The sequence below is a fragment of the Polypterus senegalus genome, chromosome 7 (genome assembly GCF_016835505.1).
Source record: "Polypterus senegalus isolate Bchr_013 chromosome 7, ASM1683550v1, whole genome shotgun sequence".
Classification (NCBI taxonomy): domain Eukaryota; kingdom Metazoa; phylum Chordata; class Cladistia; order Polypteriformes; family Polypteridae; genus Polypterus; species Polypterus senegalus.
The window spans coordinates 5,031,553-5,055,632 of NC_053160.1; the positions used below are offsets into that span (position 1 = coordinate 5,031,553).

At 45.5% G+C, this 24,080-nt stretch overlaps 1 protein-coding gene across 4 annotated transcripts in view; it reads right to left on the bottom strand.

Annotated features, from left to right (window-relative positions):
• LOC120532289 (ADAMTS-like protein 1) overlaps window positions 1-24,080 on the bottom strand; it is a 447,743-nt gene that overhangs the window by 218,556 nt on the left and 205,107 nt on the right. For 3 of the 4 annotated variants that reach the window (XM_039758167.1, XM_039758166.1, XM_039758168.1), the window contains 3 exons: window positions 21,112-21,239; window positions 6,966-7,011; window positions 6,625-6,861 (listed from right to left, as the gene is read on the bottom strand). In XM_039758167.1, coding sequence (XP_039614101.1) covers window positions 6,625-6,861; window positions 6,966-7,011; window positions 21,112-21,239 — 411 coding nt within the window. Of the gene's footprint in view, window positions 1-6,624; window positions 6,862-6,965; window positions 7,012-21,111; window positions 21,240-24,080 lie in introns of those variants that run through there. The other variant, XM_039758169.1, reaches the window with a different exon arrangement.

A 24,080-nucleotide genomic window follows, 5' to 3' on the forward strand; every position in this document is an offset into this window, starting at 1 on the left:
GAGTCCCAAGGCTTTGGAAAACATCTTGTATCACTCCTGTCCCAAAGGTATCACGTCCTAGTGAGCTGAATGACTTCCGGCCTGTTGCTCTGATGTCACATCTGATGAAGACCATGGAGCGGCTGCTGCTTCACCACCTGAGGCCACAGGTCCATCACGCCCTCGACCCTCTGCAGTTCGCATACCAGGAGAAGGTGGGAGCGGAGGATGCCATCATCTATATGCTACACGATCCCTCTCCCACCTGGACAGAGGCAGTGGTGCTGTAAGAATTATGTTTTTGGACTTCTCTAGCGCCTTCAACACCATCCAACCTCTGCTCCTTAGGGACAAGCTGACTGAGATGGGAGTAGACTCACACCTGGTGGCATGGATGTGGACTATCTTACAGACAGACCTCAGTATGTGCGTCTTGGGAACTGCAGGTCTGACATTGTGTCAGCAGCACAGGAGCGCCGCGGGGACTGTACTTTCTCGGTCCTGTTCAGTCTATATACATCAGACTTCCAATATGACTCGGAGTCCTGCCACGTGCAAAGGTTCACTGACGACACTGCTATGGTGGGCTGCATCAGGAGTGGGCAGGAGGAGGAGTACAGGAACTAATCAAGACTTTGTTAAATGGTGCGACTCAAACCACTTACACCTTAACACCAGCAAAACCAAGGAGCTGGTGGTGGATTTTAGGAGGCCCAGGCCCCTCATGGACCCCGTGATCATCAGAGGTGACTGTGCAGAGGGTGCAGACCTATAAATATCTGGGAGTGCAGCTGGATGACAAATTGGACTGGACTGCCAATACTGATGCTCTGTAAGAAAGGTCAGAGCAGACTATACTTCCTTAGAAGGTTGGCGTCCTTCAACATCTGCAATAAGATGCTGCAGATGTTCTACCAGACGGTTGTGATGAGCGCCCTCTTCTATGCGGTGGTGTGCTGGGGAAGCAGCATAAAGAAGATGGACACCTCACGCCAGGACAAACTGGTGAGGAAGGCAGGCTCTATTGTAGGAGTTAAGCTGGACAGTTTGACATCCATGGCAGAGCGACGGGCGCTGAACAGACTCCTGTCAATCATGGAGAATCCACTGCATCCACTGAACAGGATCATCTCCAGACAGAGGAGCAGCTTCAGCGACAGACTGCTGTCACCATCCTGCTCCACTGACAGACTGAGGAGACCCCACACTATCCGACTCGGGCGGTAAACGTTAACATTATACAAAGTTATTGTCTGTTATACTTTGATTGTTATCACTCTGATATTTAATATTGTTCTTTATCAGTATGCTGCTGTTGGAGTATGAGAATTTACCCTTGGGATTAATAAAGTATCTCTCTGTCTTTGTGGATTTTGGGTCATCGTCTTGTTTGAATATCCAACCCCTGCTTAAGTAACTTCAACTTTGTGACTGATGCTTGAACATTATCCTGAAGAATTTGTTGATATTGAGTTGAATTCATCCGACCCTCGACTTTAACAAGGGCCCCAGTCCCTGAACTGGCCACACAGCCCCACAGCATGATGGGACCTCCACCAGATTTGACAGGAGGTAGCAAGTGTTTCTCTTGGAATGCAGTGTTATTCTTCCGCCATGCAAAGCGCTTTTTGTTCTGACCAAATAACTCCATTTGTGTCTCATCGGTCCAAAGCACTTTGTTCTTAATGACTCTGACTTGTCTAAATGAGCATTTGATACAACAAGCGACTCTGTTTGTGACACGAGTGCAGAAAGGGCTTCTCTCTCATCACCCTGCCATACTGATGTTCTGAATTGTAGAACGATGTACAGATACACCATCTGCAGCGAGATGTTCTTGAGGTCTTTGGAGGTGATCTGTGGTTGTCTGTCTCCATTCTCACAATCCTGCTCATATGCCGCTCCTGTATTTTTCTTGGCCTGCCAGACCTGCTGGGTTGGTTTAACAGCAACTGTGCCTGTGGCCTTCCATTTCCTGATTCCATACCTTACAGTTGAAACTGACAGTTTAAACCTCTGAGATGGCTTTTTGTAGCCTTCCTCTAAACCAGGAGACTCAACAATCTTTGTTTTCAGATCTTTGAAGAGTCGCTTTGAGGATCCCATGCTGTCTGTCACTCTTCAGAGGAGAGTCAAAGGGAAGGAAGCACAACTTACGATTGACCACCTTAAATACCTTTGACCACTCATGATTGGACACTCCTGTCTATGAAGTTCAAGGCTTGACGAGCTCATCATACCAAGTAATCAGCACTGAGCAGTGACAGGCATTCAAATCAGCACAATGACAAGGGGACACACATTTGTGCACACCCAGTGTTTCATATTTGATTTAATTTCATAAAACTAAATACTGCGTCACTAAAAATCTTTGTTCAGAAAACACCGCAGTGCTCAGATGTTCCTAGGAAATGAAAGACATACCACTGTGATCTTTACTGTTGAAAGGAGAGTCAATTACTAGGCAGACTGAGAGGGGGTCCCAGACTTTTTCATATGACTGTAGACCCACACATACTAAATAACTATAGGCCTATTTCTAAGTTACCGTTTCTCTCTAAATACTAGAAAAAGTAGTCGCCAATCAGCTTCAGTCACATCTTACGCATTACAATTTATTTGAGAAATTCCAGTCTGGTTTCTGCACTGGTCATATTACAGAAGCGGCACTAATGTGACATTCTGATATCCTCTGATGAAGGAAACTCCACTGTAATGATGTTGTTAGACTTAGAGGCAGCGTTTGACACCATTGACCGTTCTATTTCACTGCACAGGCTAGAAAACGATGTGGGGCTCACAGGCACTGCGCACGCTTGGTTTAGTTCTTATTTATCAAATCGATTCCAATATGTACAGAAGTGTGCTGACAGGACTCCATCATTATACACACAACTGAGATATGGTGTCCCGCAGGGCTCAGTACTGGAACTGTCACTGTTGTCACTTTAAAGGCTTCCTCTGAGATCTCTCATTTGGAAACATAATGTTAATTGTCACTCGTATGCAGATGACACCCACTTATACTTTTCTTTTCGATCAAATGAAGTTTCTCCGATGTTGTCTTTAATTAGTTGTGTTAGTGAATTAAAGGAGTTGATGGATGAGAACGACTTGTCTTTATACAGAGATGTGAATTATTGGAGAGAATGACGGCGATCACAACAATATTCTGTCATCACTGAACTCAGTTGGAGTCCCCATTTATTTTACTGAATCGGCCTGCAATCTCAGTGTTATCTTTGACTCCAGCAGGTCATTTAAAGCACATATTACTAAGTTGTCCAAATCAGGTTTCTTCCGTCTTAAAAATGTTGGGAAATTAAGGAGCTTTCTAAATAAACAGGATTCTGAGAAATTAATTGGATTGACTACAGCAATGCGGTGTTCGCTGGGTATTCAAACTGTTCTTTATTCAGCCTCCAGTTAATCCAATATGCGGCTGCAAGAATTATTACAAGAACTAGAAAGTACGAACACATCACTCCAGTTCTTAAATCCTTACACTGGCTCCCGGTTAAGTTTAGAGCAGATTTCAAAATCCTCCTTTAAACATATAAAGCCTTAAATGGCCGAGGTCCGGCTTACTTGTCTGAACTTATCATGACTTACAAACCTTAGCGCACATTAAGATCTCAAGATGTCGGTCTGCTTAGGATTCCAAGGATTAATAAAATAACAGTGGGAGGGGAGTCTGAATGTTCTCCCCGTGTCTGCGTGGGTTTCCTCCCACAGTCCAAAGACATGCAGGTTAGGTGCATTGGCGATTCTAAATTGTCCTTGGTGTGTGGGTGTCTGCGTGTGCCCTTGCGGTGGGTTGTCACCCTGCCCAGGGTTTGTTTCCTGCCTTGCGCCCTGTGTTGGCTGGGATTGGCTCCAGCAGACCCCCATGACCCTGTAGTTAGGATATAGCGGGTTGGATAATGGATGGATGGACAGTGGGAGGTCGAGCTTTTAGTTACAGGGGGCCCCTAAACTGTGGACTGGTCTGCCTGCCACTATAAGAGATGCCCCTTTAGTCTCAGCTTTTAAGACTCGCGACTTCAGTTTAGCACACCCTGACTAGAGCTGCTGTTTAACTGTGCAGACTTCATCTCTGTTGTCAGTCATTAGCACTAAAACATAAGTAACACGACAGTTAGAATTTGTTACTAACCCTCACCTATTCTGTTTCTCTTCTCTGTACTCAAATGTGCCACTTGGTGCCACGGCCCACCTGCCAGGTTGTTTTGCCTCTCTAAGGTAAAGTCATCTCTGATGGAGGACCGCAGGAATCGTGGGAAATCTTTTCATCGGATTGGCTGGCCCAACACTGACTCAGCTGTGAAATGGCCAACAGGGGGAGGCAGCTTGTTGGCTGAGGTCTCCGGGTGTCTAAACAAATCCAAATCATATTATGGGATATCATCTACTGTTAAATTCTACACCGTACTTGTTTTATTTTTATACTGTGCTGAGGATTTGTTCTGTTCTGTGTATTGTATTGTATTGTGTTGTATTGACCCCTCTTTTCTTTTTGACGCCCACTGCACACCCAACCTACCTGGTAAGGGGTCTCTCTTTGAACTGCCATTTTTTCCCTTCAAGGTTTTCTTTGGGAGTTTTTTTTTGTCTTCTTAGAGAGTCGAGGCTGGGGGGCTGTCAAGATGCATGGCCTGTTAAAGCCCATTGTGGCACTTCTTGTGTGATTTTGGGCTACACAAAAAAATAAATGGTGTTGTATTGTATTGTATTTTTCAGCCTGATCTCACGTTCCACTCGGACTCCATGCTGGTGATACCCAGCAATGCGTGATGAACACTCCCGAGCGGACAAGTCACCCGTCTGCCTCTGTGACTTCAGTGCAGAATCATCTGCTCCCTTCCGGGCGGTTAAACTCTCACAGTTTCTCGCAGGGTTACCAGCTTAGCTTCTGTTACACTCCGAGCTCAAGAAAGTCCAACAGGGTTGGGCAACAAGGACAAAGCGTCCCAACTGTCATCTCAGGAGGAGGTTAGGAGCCTGTGCTGGCAAAACCGTGTTGTCACACCCACCACATGACAGACCACCTCAGCACCTCACGAGTTCAGATAGAATGGAGCAGGGTGAGGCATTTTTATGGTGGCTGGAGTGCCAATCCTGTCACCAACCCCCCAAATCCTCCCTGTAAGTTGGAGGACCAGCCAGCTGGCAGGTCTGGACTCAGGTTAACATCATACTCAGGATGGAGTAATGGCAGGTTAAGGGCATCAATCAAGGGCCCAACAGAGTGGCGTTTATGGGATCTGACCCTTGGGGAACCACCGACAAAACACATGGCACATAACAAAAGAAACTGGTGAGTACTCAAGAGCACAACCGAACAATGACTCAAATTGCTCACTAGAGGGCGAAATACCATCAAAAACCCCTGAACTCCTGTAGAATCTTTATACATAAAATTTGCTCTGTAACAAAATAAGCACAGGATGTTACCTGAAAGAGCAAAGACAATCGAAGAAAAATGAAAAACTTGAAAAATAAAAACAGAATACAGGGGTCAAAAGTCACAAAAAAAGCTCAAGAGTAAATAAATAAATAATTAATTAAACAGAAAGAAAGAATAAACTCAAGTGAACTCCCCACACCACAAGTGTATTCAGTATGAACTGCATAGGACTGTGGGTAGACCCCACCTTTATAGGGCTGAGGGCACGCCCCTTAACGGTGAAAGGTAGGTAGCCCCGCCTCTTGGGGAACCACCCACAAAATCCATGGTATAAAAAAAAAAAAAGAAGCTTAGCGTCGGCAGGAAAACAGATAACCAATCGGTGATCGAGCAAAAATAAAATAAATGAAGCAACTGAAACCCAAACAAGAGTCAAAAATCTCAGGCAAGAAGTCGAAAACACAAAACTGAATGGCAAAGAGAATCCATTTGAGGTTTAGAAGGATTGGTGTGCAGACCGGGTAAAGCTCAGTGCAACTGTTGATGAACTCAAGGTCATGACCCTGGAGACCACGCCCCTAGAAACACGAGTTGTGACCCTAACAACGGTACACAAAATGGCCTCCACTATAGGAAACAACAACAACAACAACATTTATTTATATAGCACATTTTCATACAAAAAGTAGCTCAAAGTGCTTTACATGAAGAAAAAAAAATCCAAAATAAGAAATTAAAATAAGACAACATTTGTTAACATAGAAAAGGAGTAAGGAAAGGACGATAAGACCCCCTAATTCAGCCCCAATCATAACACTTAGACATAAAGAAAAAAAAATCAACAATGTGAGCAGAAACAATGAAGGAAAGAAACTCAAAAGAATCCTTCGGACCTCATCCAAGGAGGAAAGCCTGGCTACAATAAAACAATTCTTGTGAATTTCCCCTTGGGATTAATAAAGTATCTATCTATCTATCTAACATTTATAGGCCTGGTGGTGGTCCCACAGCTGCAGCATTTGGGGAGGGGCCAAGATTCCATCCATTATCCAACCCGCTATATCCTAACTACAGGGTCACAGGGGTCTGCTGGATCCAATCCCAGCCAACACAGGGCGCAAGGAAGGAAACAAACCCCGCGCAGGGCGCAAGCCCACCACAGGGGTGCAAGATTGGGTTAAAATAAAGATCTCCACTGTAGTTAACAGAATACCCCGGATAGCTCAATCACAGCTTACCTGACAGCTGCCACTGATGCACATGTCGAGGGACTCCGTGTAGCATCGGGTGCCATCCAACACTTTAGGTGCCAGCTCTACCACCAGGGAGGTTCCTTGGGCCTTGCACTTGAGGGCGCAGGGGTTCTCTGGGTCGTTGTAAAGAGGGAGCCACTCGTGGTACTGCCCCTGGTACCGGACGTCAACGTGAGCGGAGCACTGCTGGGCACGGAAATCACCGGACTCCGGAGGACAGTCCTGACAGGGGACATGGACATACAGTGGAAATTCTAAGTCGCGCCTGCAGGGGGCACTGTGGCAGCGCTAATGAGTTTTAAATGTGTTGGTTTATATTTACTCACCACATTGCTGCAGGTCCGGTATCTGATATTCCGTCCTTCACAGGTTCTGCACAGACAAACATAGATAAAGAGATGAATACATAAGAAAGAAAGAAAGAAAGAAAGAAAGAAAGAAAGAAAGAAAGAAAGAAAGAAAGAAAGAAAGAAAAAGGAGAGGAGGAGGAGTTCAAGTTCACATGTTCTGCACAAATGAAAAAGGAAAGAAAGAAAGAAAAAGGAGAGGAGGAGGAGTTCAAGTTCACATGTTCTGCACAAATGAAAAAGGAAAGAAAAAGAAAGAAAGAAAGAAAGAAAGAAAAAGGAGAGGAGGAGGAGTTCACGGTCATATGTTCTGCACAAATGAAAAAGGAAAAAGAAAGAAAGAAAGAAAGAAAGAAGAGGAGGAGGAGTTCAAGTTCACATGTTCTGCACAAATGAAAAAGGAAAGAAAGAAAGAAAGAAAGAAAGAAAGAAAGAAAAAGGAGAGGGGGAGGAGTTCACGGTCACATGTTCTGCACAAATGAAAAAGGAAAGAAAGAAAGAAAGAAAGAAAGAAAGAAAGAAAGAAAGAAAGAAAGAAAGAAAAAGGAGAGGAGGAGTTCACGTTCACAGGTTCTGCACAAATGAAAAAGGAAAGAAAGAAAGAAAGAAAGAAAGAAAAAAAGAAAGAAAGAAAGAAAATGGAGAGGAGGAGGAGTTCATCATGTGAAAAATGCGGAAGATTGTTGTCCCACGTTTGGAGCAAAACATAAAGCTCAGCAGCTCCTCTAATGGTGCCGTTGCCCGTCGACAGCCCCCCGACCCTGCTGGTTTTCTCCTTGTCCTCTCATGAAGTTTGGAGGGACATCCTGCTCTTGCTGGCGTCACTGTTGTGTGTGACTTTCTCCACTTGTTGATGCCATCCTCACTGTGCTTCATGGCATACGTGGCATGGAAAACATTTGGGGCCCCTTGCTTAAAATGTCTGTCATTGTGAATCGTTCAGTGAGCAGAAGATGAGCTGTTCAAGATGACACATTCCTTTAAGAGTTTAATTAAGATTACATTTTCACTTCCACCATTCACAGGTACAAAATACCAAAACAATGAAAAGGGCCTGATGCAAAAGTTTGGGCCCCCAGCCTGGTCAGTACTTTGTAATACCCCCTTTGGTGAGTATCACAACTTGTAAATGCTTTTTGTAGCCAGCTAACAGTCTTTCAGTTCTTACCTGGGGTCTTTTTGTCCATTCATCCTTGCAGAATTCTTGAGCCATCTTGCCGGCACCATTCTCTCTTAGGTTGGGGGGCTGAGAGGGCAAAACTGTCAGCTTGTGCCTCTTGAGGTATCCCATTGTAGATATTGACATGTGTTTCAGCTCCTTATCTTGTCCTCTTTTTAACTTCAACTTTCTAACACATGGCGTAATGTTTGCCTAGAAAATTTGCTGCTATTTCTTTGAATCCACTCTTCCCTCCACCAATGGCGTGTTCCCTGTGCCACTTTCTGCCACACAAGCCCAAAGCCTCATCGATCCACCGCCATGCTTATTTCTCAGAGACGTGTTCTTTTCCTGGAATTCGGCTCCCTCTTTGTCTTCAAACACACCTTTGCACATTGTGGCCAGAAAGTTCTGTTTTGTCTTCCTTGATCCACAGGACTTGTTCCCAGAATGCATCACGGCTTGTTTAGATGTTGATTTGCAGACTGAGTTTCGTGGCTCGGACACAGGAAAGGTTTTATTCTGCTGACTCTACCATGAAGTTCATATTTGTAGAACAGCGGACCACCTCTCCGGAGTCGGCAGAATCTTCCTGAAGGTCTTTTATGGTCAAATGTAGGCTTCTATTTGCTGTTCTAGCACTCCAACAAGCGGTTCTTTCAGAATGTTTTCCTGGTCTTCCAGACCTCCACTTGACCTCCACCGTTCCTGTTAGCTGCAATTTCTTACTCACGTCACAAACTGAGGAAACAGCGACCTGAAAATGCTTTGCTGACTTCTTGTTGCCTTCCCCTGCCTTGTGAGCTTCACTTCTGTGACTTTTCAGAGTGCCAGGCGGCTGCTTAGAGGAGCCCCTGGCTGCTGATTGCTGGTACAAAATCTGAAGAGTCCGAGAATTTATACAGCTTTGCAACTGGCATCACCTGGGGTCTCCTAACGATGACTGTGAACAAGCCTTAGTCCTCCTAAAGAGTAAATGCCACCTTGTGAGAAGTTACCTGAGACCTCATATTATCTTGGGGGGCTCAAACTTTTGCACAATGCTCTTTTCCTTTTTTTCTAGAAAACAGAAACAACACACAAATCTTAAAAATGCCGAAGAGAAATGCTTCGTCTTGAAGGTGATGCCTTGTGGCGATCCGCTCATCTCCTGCTCGCTGAACTTTTCACAGAAGCAGACATTTTAAGCAAGGGGGTGCAAACCTTTGTATGCTGCAAGATCAAAAGTATTGGATGCTCTTTGGTTTGCCTTTCCTGATCGATTCCTTTCCGTGATGAGACCCCCGTTTGTGTTCTGAACGCTCATTGCAGACCACGGCTTTTGGAGCGGGAGATCGGAGTAGCGACACGCAGTCCGTCGTGGTGAACCCAAATGACAAGGAGCTCGATTAACCGGTTGATGTCCGCCCCTGCCCACAGTCCACACCGGTGGTCTTGTTTCAGCCAGCACTTCTCCCCTGGCTGGGGTTCAAAATTGTGTGGCTTGTCTAATTTTGTTAACATTGATTTGCATTAATGTTTCTTTTGTTTATTCTGTATATTATTATTGCATCCCATGTGTTTTGTGGGTGGGGCCTAAAGTTTTGTGGGTGGGACCTGAAGGAACCGCCCTCCATCCTATTCATTGGAGGGCCTTCCATAAACACTTGACAAGGCAGTGGAGTGTCTCTGGTCTCTAACTGGGCTGTTTTGCTTTTACTCTGGGATTTCCTGGATTTTTTTGGGGGGAGAAGAGATAGAAAAAGACAAAGAAAGAAGAAAGAACGGAGGTGGTGTCAGGACAGCATCCTGACCAACCCAGCCTGTGCGTGAAAGGCAGCGTGAAGGAAGGTCCCTGACTATCTATTCCTTAGAAGGCTGGCGTCCTTCAACATCTGCAATAAGATGCTGCAGATGTTCTACCAGATGGTTGTGGTGAGCGCCCTCTTCTACGCGGTGGTGTGCTGGGGAGGCAGCATAAAGAAGAGGGACGCCTCACACCTGGACAAACTGGTGAGGAAGGCAGGCTCTATTGTGGGCATGGAGCTGGACAGTTTGACATCCATGGCAGAGTGACGGGCGCTGAGCAGACTCCTGTCAGTCATGGAGAGTCCACTGCATCCACTGAACAGGATCATCTCCAGACAGAGGAGCAGCTTCAGAGACAGACTGAGGAGACCCCACACTATGTTACTCTTCAATTCCACCCGGGGGTAAACGTTAACATTATACAAAGTTACTGTCTGTTATACCTGCATTGTTATCACTCTGATATTTAATATTGTTCTTATCAGTATGCTGCTACTGGAGTATGTGAATTTCCCCTTGGGATTAATAAAGTATCTATCTATCTATCTATCTATTTTATAGTGCCTTTCACTCTATCTATCTATCTATCTATCTATCTATCTATCTATCTATCTATCTAATAGTGCCTTTCACTTCTATCTATCTATCTATCTATCTATCTATCTATCTATCTATCTATCTATCATATAGTGCCTTTCACTCTATCTATCTATCTATCTATCTATCTATCTATCTATCTATCTATCATATAGTGCCTTTCACTCTATCTATCTATCTATCTATCTATCTATTATATTGTGCCTTTCACTCTATCTATCTATCTATCTATCTATCTATCTATCTATCTATCTATCTATCTATCTATCTATCTATCTATCTATTTTATAGTGCCTTTCACTTCTATCTATCTATCTATCTATCTATCTATCTATCTATCTATCTATCTATCTATCTATCTAATAGTGCCTTTCACTTCTATCTATCTATCTATCTATCTATCATATAGCGCCTTTCACTTCTATCTATCTATCTATCTATCTATCTATCTATCTATCTATCTATCTATCTATCTATCTATCATATAGTTCCTTTCACTTCTATCTATCTATCTATCTATCTATTTATCTATCTATCTATCTATCTATCTAATAGTGCCTTTCACTTCTATCTATCTATCTATCTATCTATCTATCTATCTATCTATCTATCTATCTATCTATCATATAGCCTTTCACTTCTATCTATCTATCTATCTATCTATCTATCTATCTATCTATCTATCTATCATATAGTGCCTTTCACTTCTATCTATCTATCTATCTATCCGCTTTTCATGAGAGAACTACTTAACAGATTTAGATCGGGTTTTTTTTACTATATTTTGCTATATTTTCATTTTGCTGATTATGGCCTACAGGCAATGAAAACTCTAAATTCAGTATCTTAGAAAATTAGCCAAACTCTCTATTATAAAAAAAAATCTTGGAAGGAGACGAGACGTGACTTTGTCAGAGAGACGCTTCACGTCCTGCGAGACCAGACTTTGTGCCAAGAGATGTAACCAGGCCTGGGGGCCAGAAATAAAAGTCAAAGAGTGGATGACATAGTAGAACATTGTAAAGAAGTCAAAAACACACGCACGCAGAGCAGGTTAGAGATAATGGAAAATACGAAAATTCGAAAGTCTTAAAAAAAATGATAATAAAGATTGCATTAGCGCAAACAAACGGAAATTTTTTGTTTTTTGTTTTTTTATTCATTTTATTGTAATCATTCCATACAAATCAATCAATTTTCACAAAAAGTAGGATTGAGAACAAGTCGACTCCCACCCCTAAAAAAACGGAAATTATTATTCGGTGAAATAACAGAACAGCGAATATATTGTTTGGCTTTAAACCTTAAGTCGGAGACTTGTAGATCATCTAATTCGTGTTGCCATCAGGGAAAAGTAGTGTTTCTTGCCAATGAAGAGTGCGGCGGGCGACCAGGTCCCATGCCCGGCCGGGACGCCCCTTCTACTTATGTTCCGGGGGAGCAGCCATGGGCATCTCAGTATCTTCCCCGGGACACTTGGTGGCAGCCTCCCTGGCTGACGATGGTGCCTCAGTTTCCCGCAGGGTTCCATGGGAGATGGAGTTCTCAACAACCCTGTCACCAGGGGGTGCTGCATTGAGCCAGCCTGGACAACTGTACAGCCCCACCAGGAAGTGCAATCAGGAACAGGTGATCAAGCACCTGGAGCACTTCGGGGTGGGCTATAAAAAGGGCCGGCAACCACCACTCAGGAACCAGAATCGGGAGGAAGAGGACGAGGTTGCCAGGGAGGAGTGGTGGTTCGAAACAGGACTGTTATTGTGCTTTGGGACTGTGTTGTGGCTGCTGAAGAAAAATAAAAGTCTTTGTGTTTTTACACGTGCCTCCAAGTGAGACTGTGCCGGGTCCAATTCATAAGAGGCGTATCCACGAGAATGAAAAGATTTGTTGTTTGGCAAAAGTGAAATCCCGCGAGACGAGACTTTATGTAAAGAGATTTGGGAAAAGTCCCGCCCACATCTCAAACATTTACAACCACGCCCACGGTCCAATCATCGTGTGAATGCTATTGTCAGACACAGTTCGTGTAGGGAGAAAGAAACGAGATTCACTCACGGGCAGTTATACGTTACGTTGCCACGACGTAAGTCCAAACACGGAATCAAAATTCAATGCGATAGACGAAAAGGTAAAAGCGAAAAGAGATCGAATATATGGACAGAGGTGATATGACAGAAGGATGTAGATATTGTTCAGCTCTAAACTTTAAATCGGAGATTTGTAGATCGACTAATTCATGTTGCCAGCGAGAATGAAAAGATTCCAAAAACGTTGAAATTCCCTGAGACGGAGACTTTTAACGTGCGATTCTGTTAAGCCACACCCACTATTTTCAAACAAGGCCGCGGTCCTCTAAACCTCTCAGTTGCGTGAATGCTTTTGTCAGACACACTTCCTGCGCTCTTAGCTCTTATACATTTTATCAGGACAATAGTTTTATACGTTTGAGATGACACGTCAATGACAATGCGAAGAAGGAAGAGCAGGGAGAAACGTTCGAGAAAGTCGTTTTATTTATTAGAGAGAAAGAAACGAGATTGACTCACAGGCAGTTTATATGTTGCGTTGCCACGATGACAATCCAAACACGGAATAAATTCAATGCGATCTTGTAGAAAAGTTAATTCCAAATATTGTTTTTAACTAAAGTTTTAAAGTAAAAGTGAAAATAATGCATGTGTAACAATTCCCATGAAAATAACAATCTCTTTAAATTGTAAATCCGGGTTAACCAAACCCGAGGGTGGGCGAGCAAAGCGAGCAGGGGGCAGAGACCCCTAGTAAAAAAAAAAAAACTCCAGTCTTCGTCTCAGGCCACTGCGTAGCGTCCATGTCTCGCAACCATAGAGCAAGACAGGAAGCACCAGGACTCTAAAGACTATGAAAGACGATGAAACAGCTCGAGATTCTGGTTGGCAACCTCACCAGGGCAGACACCCGGTCCAGTCCCACCCTCTGGAAATGACCCTCAGGTGTTACATGGACTTCCCCTTGGCCTGTTCCAGCCACTCAGGTCCTCAACAACGAGGGTCCTGTGAGCCGGATCACCCTCGGGTAATCACGCCACATGGCCGTAGTGCCATAACTGACGCTCCCTCACAGTGCAGGTCATGTGCCTCATTTGGGACACCAGCGGGACCCAAGGACCCTCTGAAGAGACACACATGAAGGAGTCCAGTCTTCATCTCAGGTCACTGGATAGTCCATGTCTCACAAACAGGAAGCACCAGGACTCTAAAGACTTGGACCTTCGTCCTTTGGCATTGACATCAGGAGTGCCACACACCCCTTTATGACCTCAGGAAGAGTCACCAGAGTCACATGAATGTCACTGCCAAGGTAAAAAAAATTCAAAAAGTGAAACTCGTATATTCTATCGATTCATTACACACAGAGTGATCTGTTTCAAGCGTTACTTTCTTTTCATTTTGCTGATTATGGCTTACAGGTAATGAAAACTCAAAATTCATTATCTCAGAAAATTAGAATATTACATAAGACCAATAAAAAAAAAAAAATTAATACAGAACTGAAAAGTCTTTCCATGTAGGCACTCAATACTGAGTCGGGGCTCCTTTGGCATGAATGACGGCATCAATGTGGTGTGGCATGGAGGCGATCAGCCAAAATAAAAACTTTACAAGTACGGAGCAGAATTTAAGAGTAGATGATGTCACATCAGTGGTGGCGCTGCTGCCTCGCAGTTAGGAGACTCGGGTTCGCTTCCCGGGTCCTCCCTGCGTGGAGTTTGCATGTTCTCCCCGTGTCTGCGTGGGTTTCCTCCCACAGTCCAAAGACATGCAGGTCAGGTGGATTGGCGATTCTAAATTGGCCCTAGTGTGTGCCTGGTGTGTGTGTGTGTCCTGCGGTGAGTTGGCACCCTGCCCACGATTGGTTCCTGCCTTGTGCCCTGTGTTGGCTGGGAATGGCTCCAGCAGACCCCCGTGACCCTGTGTTCGGATTCAGCGGGTTGGAAAATGGATGGATGGATGGATGATGTCACATAGTATGATTTGGATTTAACAGCTATTACCATACACTGATAATTTCTATTATTTATTACATATCTATTGGGGTGGCACGGTGGTGCAGTGGGTAGCGCTGCTGCCTCGCAGTAAGGAGACCCATCTGGGTTCGCTTCCTGGGTCCTCCCTACATGGAGTTGGCATGTTCTCCCCGTGTCTGCGTGGGTTTCCTCCCACAGTCCAAAGACATGCAGGTGAGGTGCATTGGTGATCCTAAACTGCCCCTAGTGTGTGGTGGGTGTGTGTGTGTGCCCTGCGGTGGGCTGGCACCCCGCCCAGGGTTTGTTCCTGCCTTGTGCCCTGTGCTGGTGGGATTGGCTCCAGCAGACCCCGTGACCCTGTAGTTACGATATAGTGGGTTGGATAATGACTGACTGACTCAATGACTGCAAGAAGGGGACAAAACCCAGAAATAGGTTTAGGTTTGGGGTGGCCGCCCTGTATACCCGAACAATAAGGCGAAGAAACCAACACCCCGAGTAGACTTAACAGACTGAGACCACAACTCATCTGAATTGCATCGGGCCGGACGTAAACCTCACGGTGGTGGTCCACTCTGTGGTGTTGCCAGTTGCACGGCTGAACATTTCGTCCTAATTTGGGGTCCTGAGGTGGCTCTTCATGTTGGGGGGCAACACACTGTCATCAGTGCAGACTCCCCACCTCCTTCTCTAGGGTGTCAGTTTTATGGAGGAACGGCAGGAAGAGGCGTCATTTTAGGGTAGGAGATGGAAGTGGGGTCGGGACTGGAGGCTGCAGTGAAGGTTCTGGGGGTCTTGCAAAGGAAGAAGAACGGGCATTAGTGCTCATCGTCAACCCCCGTTACGGCTTATCGTTCTCTTTAGTCAAGCCCACCGACTGCCCTCCCCATGCGCTCGTGTGTGACCGCGGGTATTGTTGGTGTCCATTGCTCTTCAATCGGTTCTATTCCATTAATTGTGTCTGCATTTAGTTTCATCGATGCTTGTATTTTAACTGAGAGTTGTTCACGGGGCTCTGCGGCTCACACAAACAATAAGTCACGTTACACAATACAACATTATCCAACCAACTACAGGGTCACGGGGGTCTGCTGGAGCCAAGCCCAGCCAACACAGGGCACAAGGCAGGAAACAAACCCCGGGCAGGGTGCCAGCCTACCCCAGCGCACACACACACACACACACCCCAACACCAAGCACACACTAGGGACAATTTAGGACCACCAATGCACCTCACCTGCATGTCTTTGGACTGTAGGAGGACACGGGAAGAACATGCAAACTCCATGCAGGGAGGACCTCGGGAAGTGAACCCAGGTCTCTGAACTGCGAGGCAGCAGCGCTACCCACTGCGCCACCGTGCCACCCTACAACAATAACCTACAATTACACCGTGATAATAAAGATGCTGTTAATGATTTGGTGACCCCACAATCACTCCACTGCTGCAATGCTTGGCAGGACGCAGAAGCTCAGCTACCCGCGTTAGTCCACCGGGACAGTGCAGTGAACTCAACTCGAAGAACATCTGAGTGCTGGCAGCCAAACTGCCTGTCAAGGCCAAAAATAAAAAAAGACCCTCATAAAAGCGCAGCCCTCGCCCCTCGACGACTACTTACTACAATTCAAGAAGCTCCAGACTCTCCACAAAAAACACCGACGGGCCGAAGGCAATGAGCTTCATTCCGGGGTGGACTTTGTCACAACTCTAGGGGGCCTGCCAGCCACCGAACCCGACACAGACAGACAAAACAAAAGACGCTTTTATTTTTCTTCACCAAGTGGGAAACGCCGAACGCACAACTCGGTCCCACAAACACAAAAGCACACGATACAATAAAACTTTCTCTTTTCTTTACTCCTCCACTCTTCCTCAGCAAACTTCATCCACCTTCCACCCAACTCTGTCCACTGACCCCCAGAAGTGCGCCAGGTGCTCGTTGCCTCACTACCGGCAGCGCCACCCTCGGGGGCTCGGGAACAGCAGTAGCGCCCCCTGGTGGTGCCCCCGGATCCCAATAGGACTGTATCGGACTTCATCTCCCATGAAGCCCTGCGGGAATCCTGGCTGCCCAGGGGGGCTGCCATCAAGTGTTTCGGGGAAGACAGTGTTCTGTCCACAATGGCTCCCTCGGTCCTTCCACAGCAGAGGTGTCCTGGCCAACACAAATGTCTCCAAATTCAAAGGAAAAAACAAAAGAGAAAATACAGACGTGGGCACCGAAAACAGAAGAACCCCACAATGGTGTCTCAAATAACTTGAAACTGACCAAAGCCGTTGACGCCCATCATTGTCGATTCCATGTTTAACAAAAATCCGACTTTGCTTTAAAGTTCTGATTCGACAGAATATTTCAAATAAGAACACCAATGGGCACAAAATGACGGGACCCCCAGCCCCCTCATATTTGGTTTCATGGTCTTTAGAGTTTGCAGCCCCTGAAGACGAGCGATTCCCAGGTGTCTCCATGAGACGTCTGTGCCCATCCGGCTCCCTCATCCAGAGTAAACAGCTCCAGCTGAGGGGTTTGGGGGGTCTTCTCCAGTGTCACACGCGTGTGCTTGGGGATCAACCTAAGGGCTTAGGTAAGTATGATGTACCACCGAGACATGGTATTGGAGGGCATTGGTTAAAAATGCTCTCTCTTCTTGATCTCCCTCTGCAGAAAGGTAGATCAACCATCTCGGACCACCTGGCACAAACCCCTTACTCTCAGAATTCCTATTAGAGGGGAAAGACGCCATCGTGCCGGCTGAACATGTTCAGAAAGAAAGTACACACTCAACCTTCGTTCTTTATTATGCAGGGTTAGCCATTGGGTGCCCCGGACCCTTCACCTGCGCCTTGTGTCTTCAGTTCTTTCCAGAGATGTTTGATAGAATTTAACTCAGGGCTCACAGAAGGCCACGTCAGAATAGTCAGATTTTGTGGTGTTTTGGAACATGACGCTGTTGGAGGGTTCGTGACCTGTGACTGAGACGGACCTTTCTGACAACAATCAAGTCGAGATTTGGGGGTCCCTAAAGTCCTACTGCCCACCACATGGCTTGGTCACTTATTGCAAGTGTTTGTGGTTCAAAGTGAGAAGAAAAACTTCCTAATGTTTGAGTGAAATTTCCCCTTCACAAGTTTCCAACTGTGTCCCCGTGTTGTCGATGAACTCATTTTAAAGTCACCATCTTGATCCACTGCACTAATGCCCTTCATGATTTTAAACGCTTCAGTCAAATCTCCTCTTCATCCCCTGTCAAGGCTCAGCTCTTCTAATCTTTCCTCCTAACTCATCCCCTGTCGCCCTGAATCAGCCGAGTCGCTCTTCTCTGGACCTTCTCTAGTGCTGTTATGTCTTTAAGGAGACCCAAACTGCACACACGACTCCAAGTGAGGCCTCACCAGTGGGTTATAAAGCCTGAGCAGAACCTCCTGTGACTCGTACTCCACACATCAAGGCATCAAGTCCCCTTACACGGCTGCATGTAGACGAGACGTGCAGAATAACTCGACCTGACTTTGATCTGACAAAACATCACCCACCAAAACGCTGACTGTCACTTGGCGGTCACTGACTCAGCTCAGAGGGAGTTGCCCCTGAGAGATACGAGCTCACTGTTAGGCGATCCGTGGCTCCGGGGAATGAGAGTCAAGCATTTGTGTGCTCACCGTGTAATGTAAGACGCCGCCATTTCACCTCTTTTGTTTTATGCCACGAAAAGGCTATCCAGTTACCCTTAAACACCCGGCAATGAAAATGATACGAGCGAGTCTCAGTGTGCCAGATGTCACATCAAGCCCTACAGGAAATATAACTTCCCAAATCCCTAATCCTGCGCTGCTTCTGACATCTTTCGTCTTTGAAATGTTAACGGGGGGGGGAGGGTGGCTTGGGCAGATGGGGTCTAATAAGTGACTTCACATCATGCGGGGGCCGACTTACCTACACCTACAGACCTGCACTGATTTGAAATCTCTGGCATTTGAGTTCGTTTGAGTCAAGTGGGAGGACATCAGGTGTCATAGCAAGTGAAAGGCACTATATAATAGATAGATAGACAGAATGATAAAAGGCACTATATAATGAATAGATAGATAGATAGATAGATAGATAGATAGATAGATAGATAGATAGATAGATAGATAGATAGATAGATATGGATAGATAGATAGATAGATAGATAGATAGATAGATAGATATGAAAGACACTATATAATAGATAGATAGATATAAAGGCACTATATAATAGATAGATAGATAGATAGATAGATAGATAGATAGATAGATAGATAGATAGATAGATAAAGGCACTATATAATAGATAGACAGATAGATAAAAGGCACTATATAATGAATAGATAGATAGATAGATAGATAGATAGATAGATAGATAGATAGATATGAAAGGCACTATATAATAGATAGATAAAAGGCACTATATAATAGATAGATAGATAGATAAAAGGCACTATATAATGAATAGATAGATAGATAGATAGATAGATAGATAGATAGATAGATAGATATGAAAGACACTATATAATAGATAGACAGATAGATAGATAGTGTGGACTATGGCCGGCCATTCATCCTGGCCAATACCCCCAGGCCACCAGGTGGAGCCCTCCCTGCAGCATGGAGTTGCGCCGAATGCCAGTAGGGAATTATGGACAATGGTTTTCCCTACTACCCGGCAGTGCGTCCTAGTCACATGGACAGAGGAAATGACATGCTTCTGGGTTGAAGAAGAGGAGTTTTTATCTGACCCGGACGTGTTTTCTCTGTCTGTCCATGTGACTGGTAACACTTCTGGGTCAGATAAAAACTCCTTTTCACGGACTATATAAAGGACTGTGGGAGATCCCAGAGTTGAGCTGAGCTGGGTGGCAGGGTGGCAACGTGTCTGGGAGAGTGGAGAAATTTGTATTATTGAGTATTGATTATTTATATGAGTATTGTGGAGTGGAGGGTGCTTGGTGCACTTATTGGTCCTAATAAAAATAATTATTGGACTTTTATCTGGTGTCTGGCGTCTAGGCTGAAGGTTCAATGGGATGACAGCGCCCCCAATCTGTCACAATACATAGATAGATAAAAGGCACTATATAATGAATAGATAGATAGATAGATAGATAGATAGATAGATAGATAGATAGATAGATAGATAGATAGATAGATAGATTAAAAAGACCCCTTAATTTGTCCCTAAAATGAAGGTAAGAATATACAGAAGCCCCCTAGTGTCACTCCTGTGTCATTGCTGTGTGTTTGTGCTCTGCTCTCATGCGCCCTCTACTGTCCACAGATTCCAATGACACAAATATTGTCCCCTCCATTGGCGCACTGTGTGGTCAAGCGCAGGTCACCAGCCTGTGTTACAACTTAGAGCTGGATGGAAGGTATAATGAGATTTGCAAAGGACTTCAGATGAAAGGAAAGGCGCTCTATAAAACACAGGTGCTTTGCTTATACTGAGGTGCCTTTCTCGGAGTGCTTTGCGTGTCACTCTAGTGTGACCCTATGACAGAGCCCAGGAGTGAGCGCACTGCTCCTCAGAGGTTTAGCTCCATGACCGGCCTGACCAGTGAATGTTCATGTTGTCCCTTCATTCTCTCCTAACGTTCTGAATGTTAATTCGTTGGACTCCTTTCTTCAGGGTGACTTACAAACACAGCATTCATTACCGGAGCACTATATGAGCTGCTCAGGTCCCACATGAGAACTGAGTGGGCAGCCCACTGTAACTACACATTTGGTTAAACGTTAGGGATCCCCTTGACGGACATCTTCACACAGCAGCAGGACACGTGGTGGAGCCCACGAGACACATGAAGAAGGTCCTCAGTCGCAGGCCCATAGAACAGAGGGACGGCCAAAGACGAGGGGAGCTGCTTGTGTGAGAATGCAATCTTGTTCTTTGGTGGCCCTTCTGAGGTCATTCAACGTGACCCCTAATGTGTCTTGAGCATTTCTAGCGGATCCCGAGGGGGAGGTCACACTGTCAGCACGTCGGAGGAAATCTTGAAGGTCATAAAGCCGATTGCACGCAGGCTCAGGTCCTTAATAAGAACCAGTTGGGGCTTTGGTGTGGGAACTCAGTGACTTTGAGCAATGGCGAGCGCTAAGTGATGCTGTTTTCGTGAGACCCTGAGTGCGGCACAATGTGACACGACTCCCAAAACAAGACTAGATTTGCTCATAATTTCTTTAGGAAGCTGGGATGACTGCATCTAACATGAATCTCACTACAGTGTGAGAGCAACAAACTGGAAACATCGGTGGGGGTCATCGAAATCTGTAAGAAAAAGATTTGAACCTGCCGTCCTCAGGCTGAAAACTTGAGTAGGGAAGGTTGTGTGCCAGTTTGACATACAGACTGGCATGAACTGAGGACAACAACCTGGCGATGGTGAAGGCAGCACCACTGGCCGAAGAAAGTTTATAATGGAGCTGCTCACCCTCGGGTCTTCAACTGGCCACTCCAGTTCAGTGTCCTCCAGTGAATCTGAGCGTAGCAACCCTCTAAAGGAGAAAGGGCACCAACAGAGACCAAGTCCTGCAACCCTGGCACCTGCCACTCACCTGCTGCTCAGGCATCGGCGCAGTGAGTACGAGGCTCCACCCCCACACGTACGTGAACAGTCACTCCACGGCCCCCAGGCGTCCCACAGACTGTCCCGGTCCTCTTCAGAGCGCGCCATCCGTGAACTCTACAAGAAAGCAGAGCACCACATATGAGTACTGGTGGCAGTCGCGGGCACAGACAACCATGTGCAGGGCTCTAGAGCATTTAAGACAAAAACATTACAGGGCACTCCATTCATTCATAATGAAATGCAAAACCCGAGTCACAGTGGCAGTATACCCACCAACAGGGCACAGAGCCCCCCACCTCCCTCTATTCAGAGCGACCAAGAGGACAAACTACAGCACAAACTACAAAATAATAATAATACTAAAATTTTATTTATATAGTGCCTTCCCATGCACAAGGCACTCCAATTCTGCCAACAGAGAGTCCATCTAGAAAACTGGTAATGGAATAAGTGAGTCTGGGAAAAGGAAGGAATGAATAAATAGATGAATGGGAATGTTAGAAAGAATTGAAGGAAAACAAGGCAGCAAATAAGATACAAAGCAAAGGGACTCTCTCTCTAAGTATACAGTATATAAATATATATATATATATATTGTGGTCCCCGGCCGGGACGCCCAGGAGGACCAGAGGAGGGCTTGTGCCTCCTCCAGACCGCGAGGCGTCCGTCCTGGTTATGTTGGGGGCCTCGGGTAAAGGGCTTGGAAGCCCAGCCCTGTAGGGACCCGTGGCCACCACTAGGCGGCGCCCCGGTGCCTGAGGAACCCTGGAGCCCAGCACTTCCGCCACACCAGGAAGTGCTGGGGGGAAGACGACAGGGGACGCAGCCGGGGTGTGGCCAGGACTGATTGCCGGGAAGCAGCTGGAGCCCATCCGGGTTCCCATTTAAGGGGCCGCCTCTCTCCAGTCAGCAGTGGATGTCGGGTGGAAGTGGACAGAGCTGGAGAGAGGACGGGAGGTGGTCAAGAGAGAAAGGCACAAAGGACTGTGACCTGGACAATTGGGGGATCGGTGCAAGAGGCACTGGGGTTTGTGCACGTGACTTTAATTTGTGGAAATATTGTAAATAAACAGTGTGTGGTGAATTTAAGATGTCCATCTGTGTGTGTCCGGGTCCAAGTTCACAATATATACACACAGTATTGTCACACACATACGAGACGGGGGCAACTTTAATGTGATGCTGTTAGATTTTCAGATTCTTATTCCATTTTTTAGATTATAAACTAAAAAATACCAAGAACTCACGTCCCACAAGACGAGACTTTGTGCCAACAGGTTTAACCACGCCTGGGGCCGGAAATAAAAGACAAAGAGTAGAAAAGCTGCTGTACAGGCTTTTAAATGTTCAATGCGCTGCACGAGATGCAGATCATGTGGCACCGCAGCAGCAAAGCCAGAAGCTGCTTCAGCAAAGAGGAGGTAAAAAAAATTTATTTGTTCCCCATTGTATCACCATTTAGGAGGGGTTTTCAGAGGAGCAACGACGTCTCCTTGGGGTGCGTTCAGACCCCCTCTTCACAACGTGAGTGGCAGAGACGCAAAGTGGCTGGTGCATAGTGCAGGCCGGGGGGGTTGGCGAGCGAACTCCATATAAATAATTATTTTTCTTTTGTACATTTATTTTTTGTACCGCTAGTACATATACATATATATACAGTGGTGTGAAAAACTATTTGCCCCCTTCCTGATTTCTTATTCTTTTGCATGTTTGTCACACAAAATGTTTCTGATCATCAAACACATTTAAACATTAGTCAAATATAACACAAGTAAACACAAAATGCAGTTTTTAAATGATGGTTTTTATTATTTAGGGAGAAAAAATCCAAACCTACATGGCCCTGTGTGAAAAGTAATTGCCCCCTTGTTCAAAAATCACCTAACTGTGGTGTATCACACCTGAGTTCAATTTCCTGATTACTGCCACACGTGTTTCAATCAAGAAATCACTTAAATAGGAGCTGCCTGACACAGAGAAGTAGACCAAAAGCACCTCAAAAGCTAGACATCATGCCAAGATCCAAAGAAATTCAGGAACAAATGAGAACAGAAGTAATTGAGATCTCTCAGTCTGGTAAAGGTTATAAAGCCATTTCTAAAGCTTTGGGACTCCAGCGAACCACAGTGAGAGCCATTATCCACAAATGGCAAAAACATGGAACAGTGGTGAACCTTCCCAGGAGTGGCCGGCTGACCAAAATGACCCCAAGAGCAGAGGCGACTCATCCGAGAGGTCACAAAAGACCCCAGGACAACGTCTAAAGAACTGCAGGCCTCATGTGCCTCAATTAAGGTCAGTGTTCACGACTCCACCATAAGAAAGAGACTGGGCAAAAGCGGCCTGCATGGCAGATTTCCAAGACGCAAACCACTGTTAAGCAAAAAGAACATTAGGGCTCGTCTCAATTTTGCTAAGAAACATCTCAATGATTGCCAAGACTTTTGGGAAAATACCTTGTGGACTGATGAGACAAAAGTTGAACTTTTGGAAGGCAAATGTCCGTTACATCTGGCGTAAAAGGAACACAGCATTTCAGAAAAGAACATCATACCAACAGTAAAATATGGTGGTGGTAGTGTGATGGTCTGGGGTTGTTTTGCTGCTTCAGGACCTGGAAGGCTTGCTGTGATAGATGGAACCATGAATTCTACTGTCTACCAAAAAATCCTGAAGGAGAATGTCCAGCCATCTGTTCGTCAACTCAAGCTGAAGCGATCTTGGGTGCTGCAACAGGACAATGACCCAAAACACACCAGCAAATCCACCTCTGAATGGCTGAAGAAAAACAAAATGAAGACTTTGGAGTGGCCTAGTCAAAGTCCTGACCTGAATCCAATTGAGATGCTATGGCATGACCTTAAAAAGGCGGTTCATGCTAGAAAACCCTCAAATAAAGCTGAATTACAACAATTCTGCAAAGATGAGTGGGCCAAAATTCCTCCAGAGCGCTGT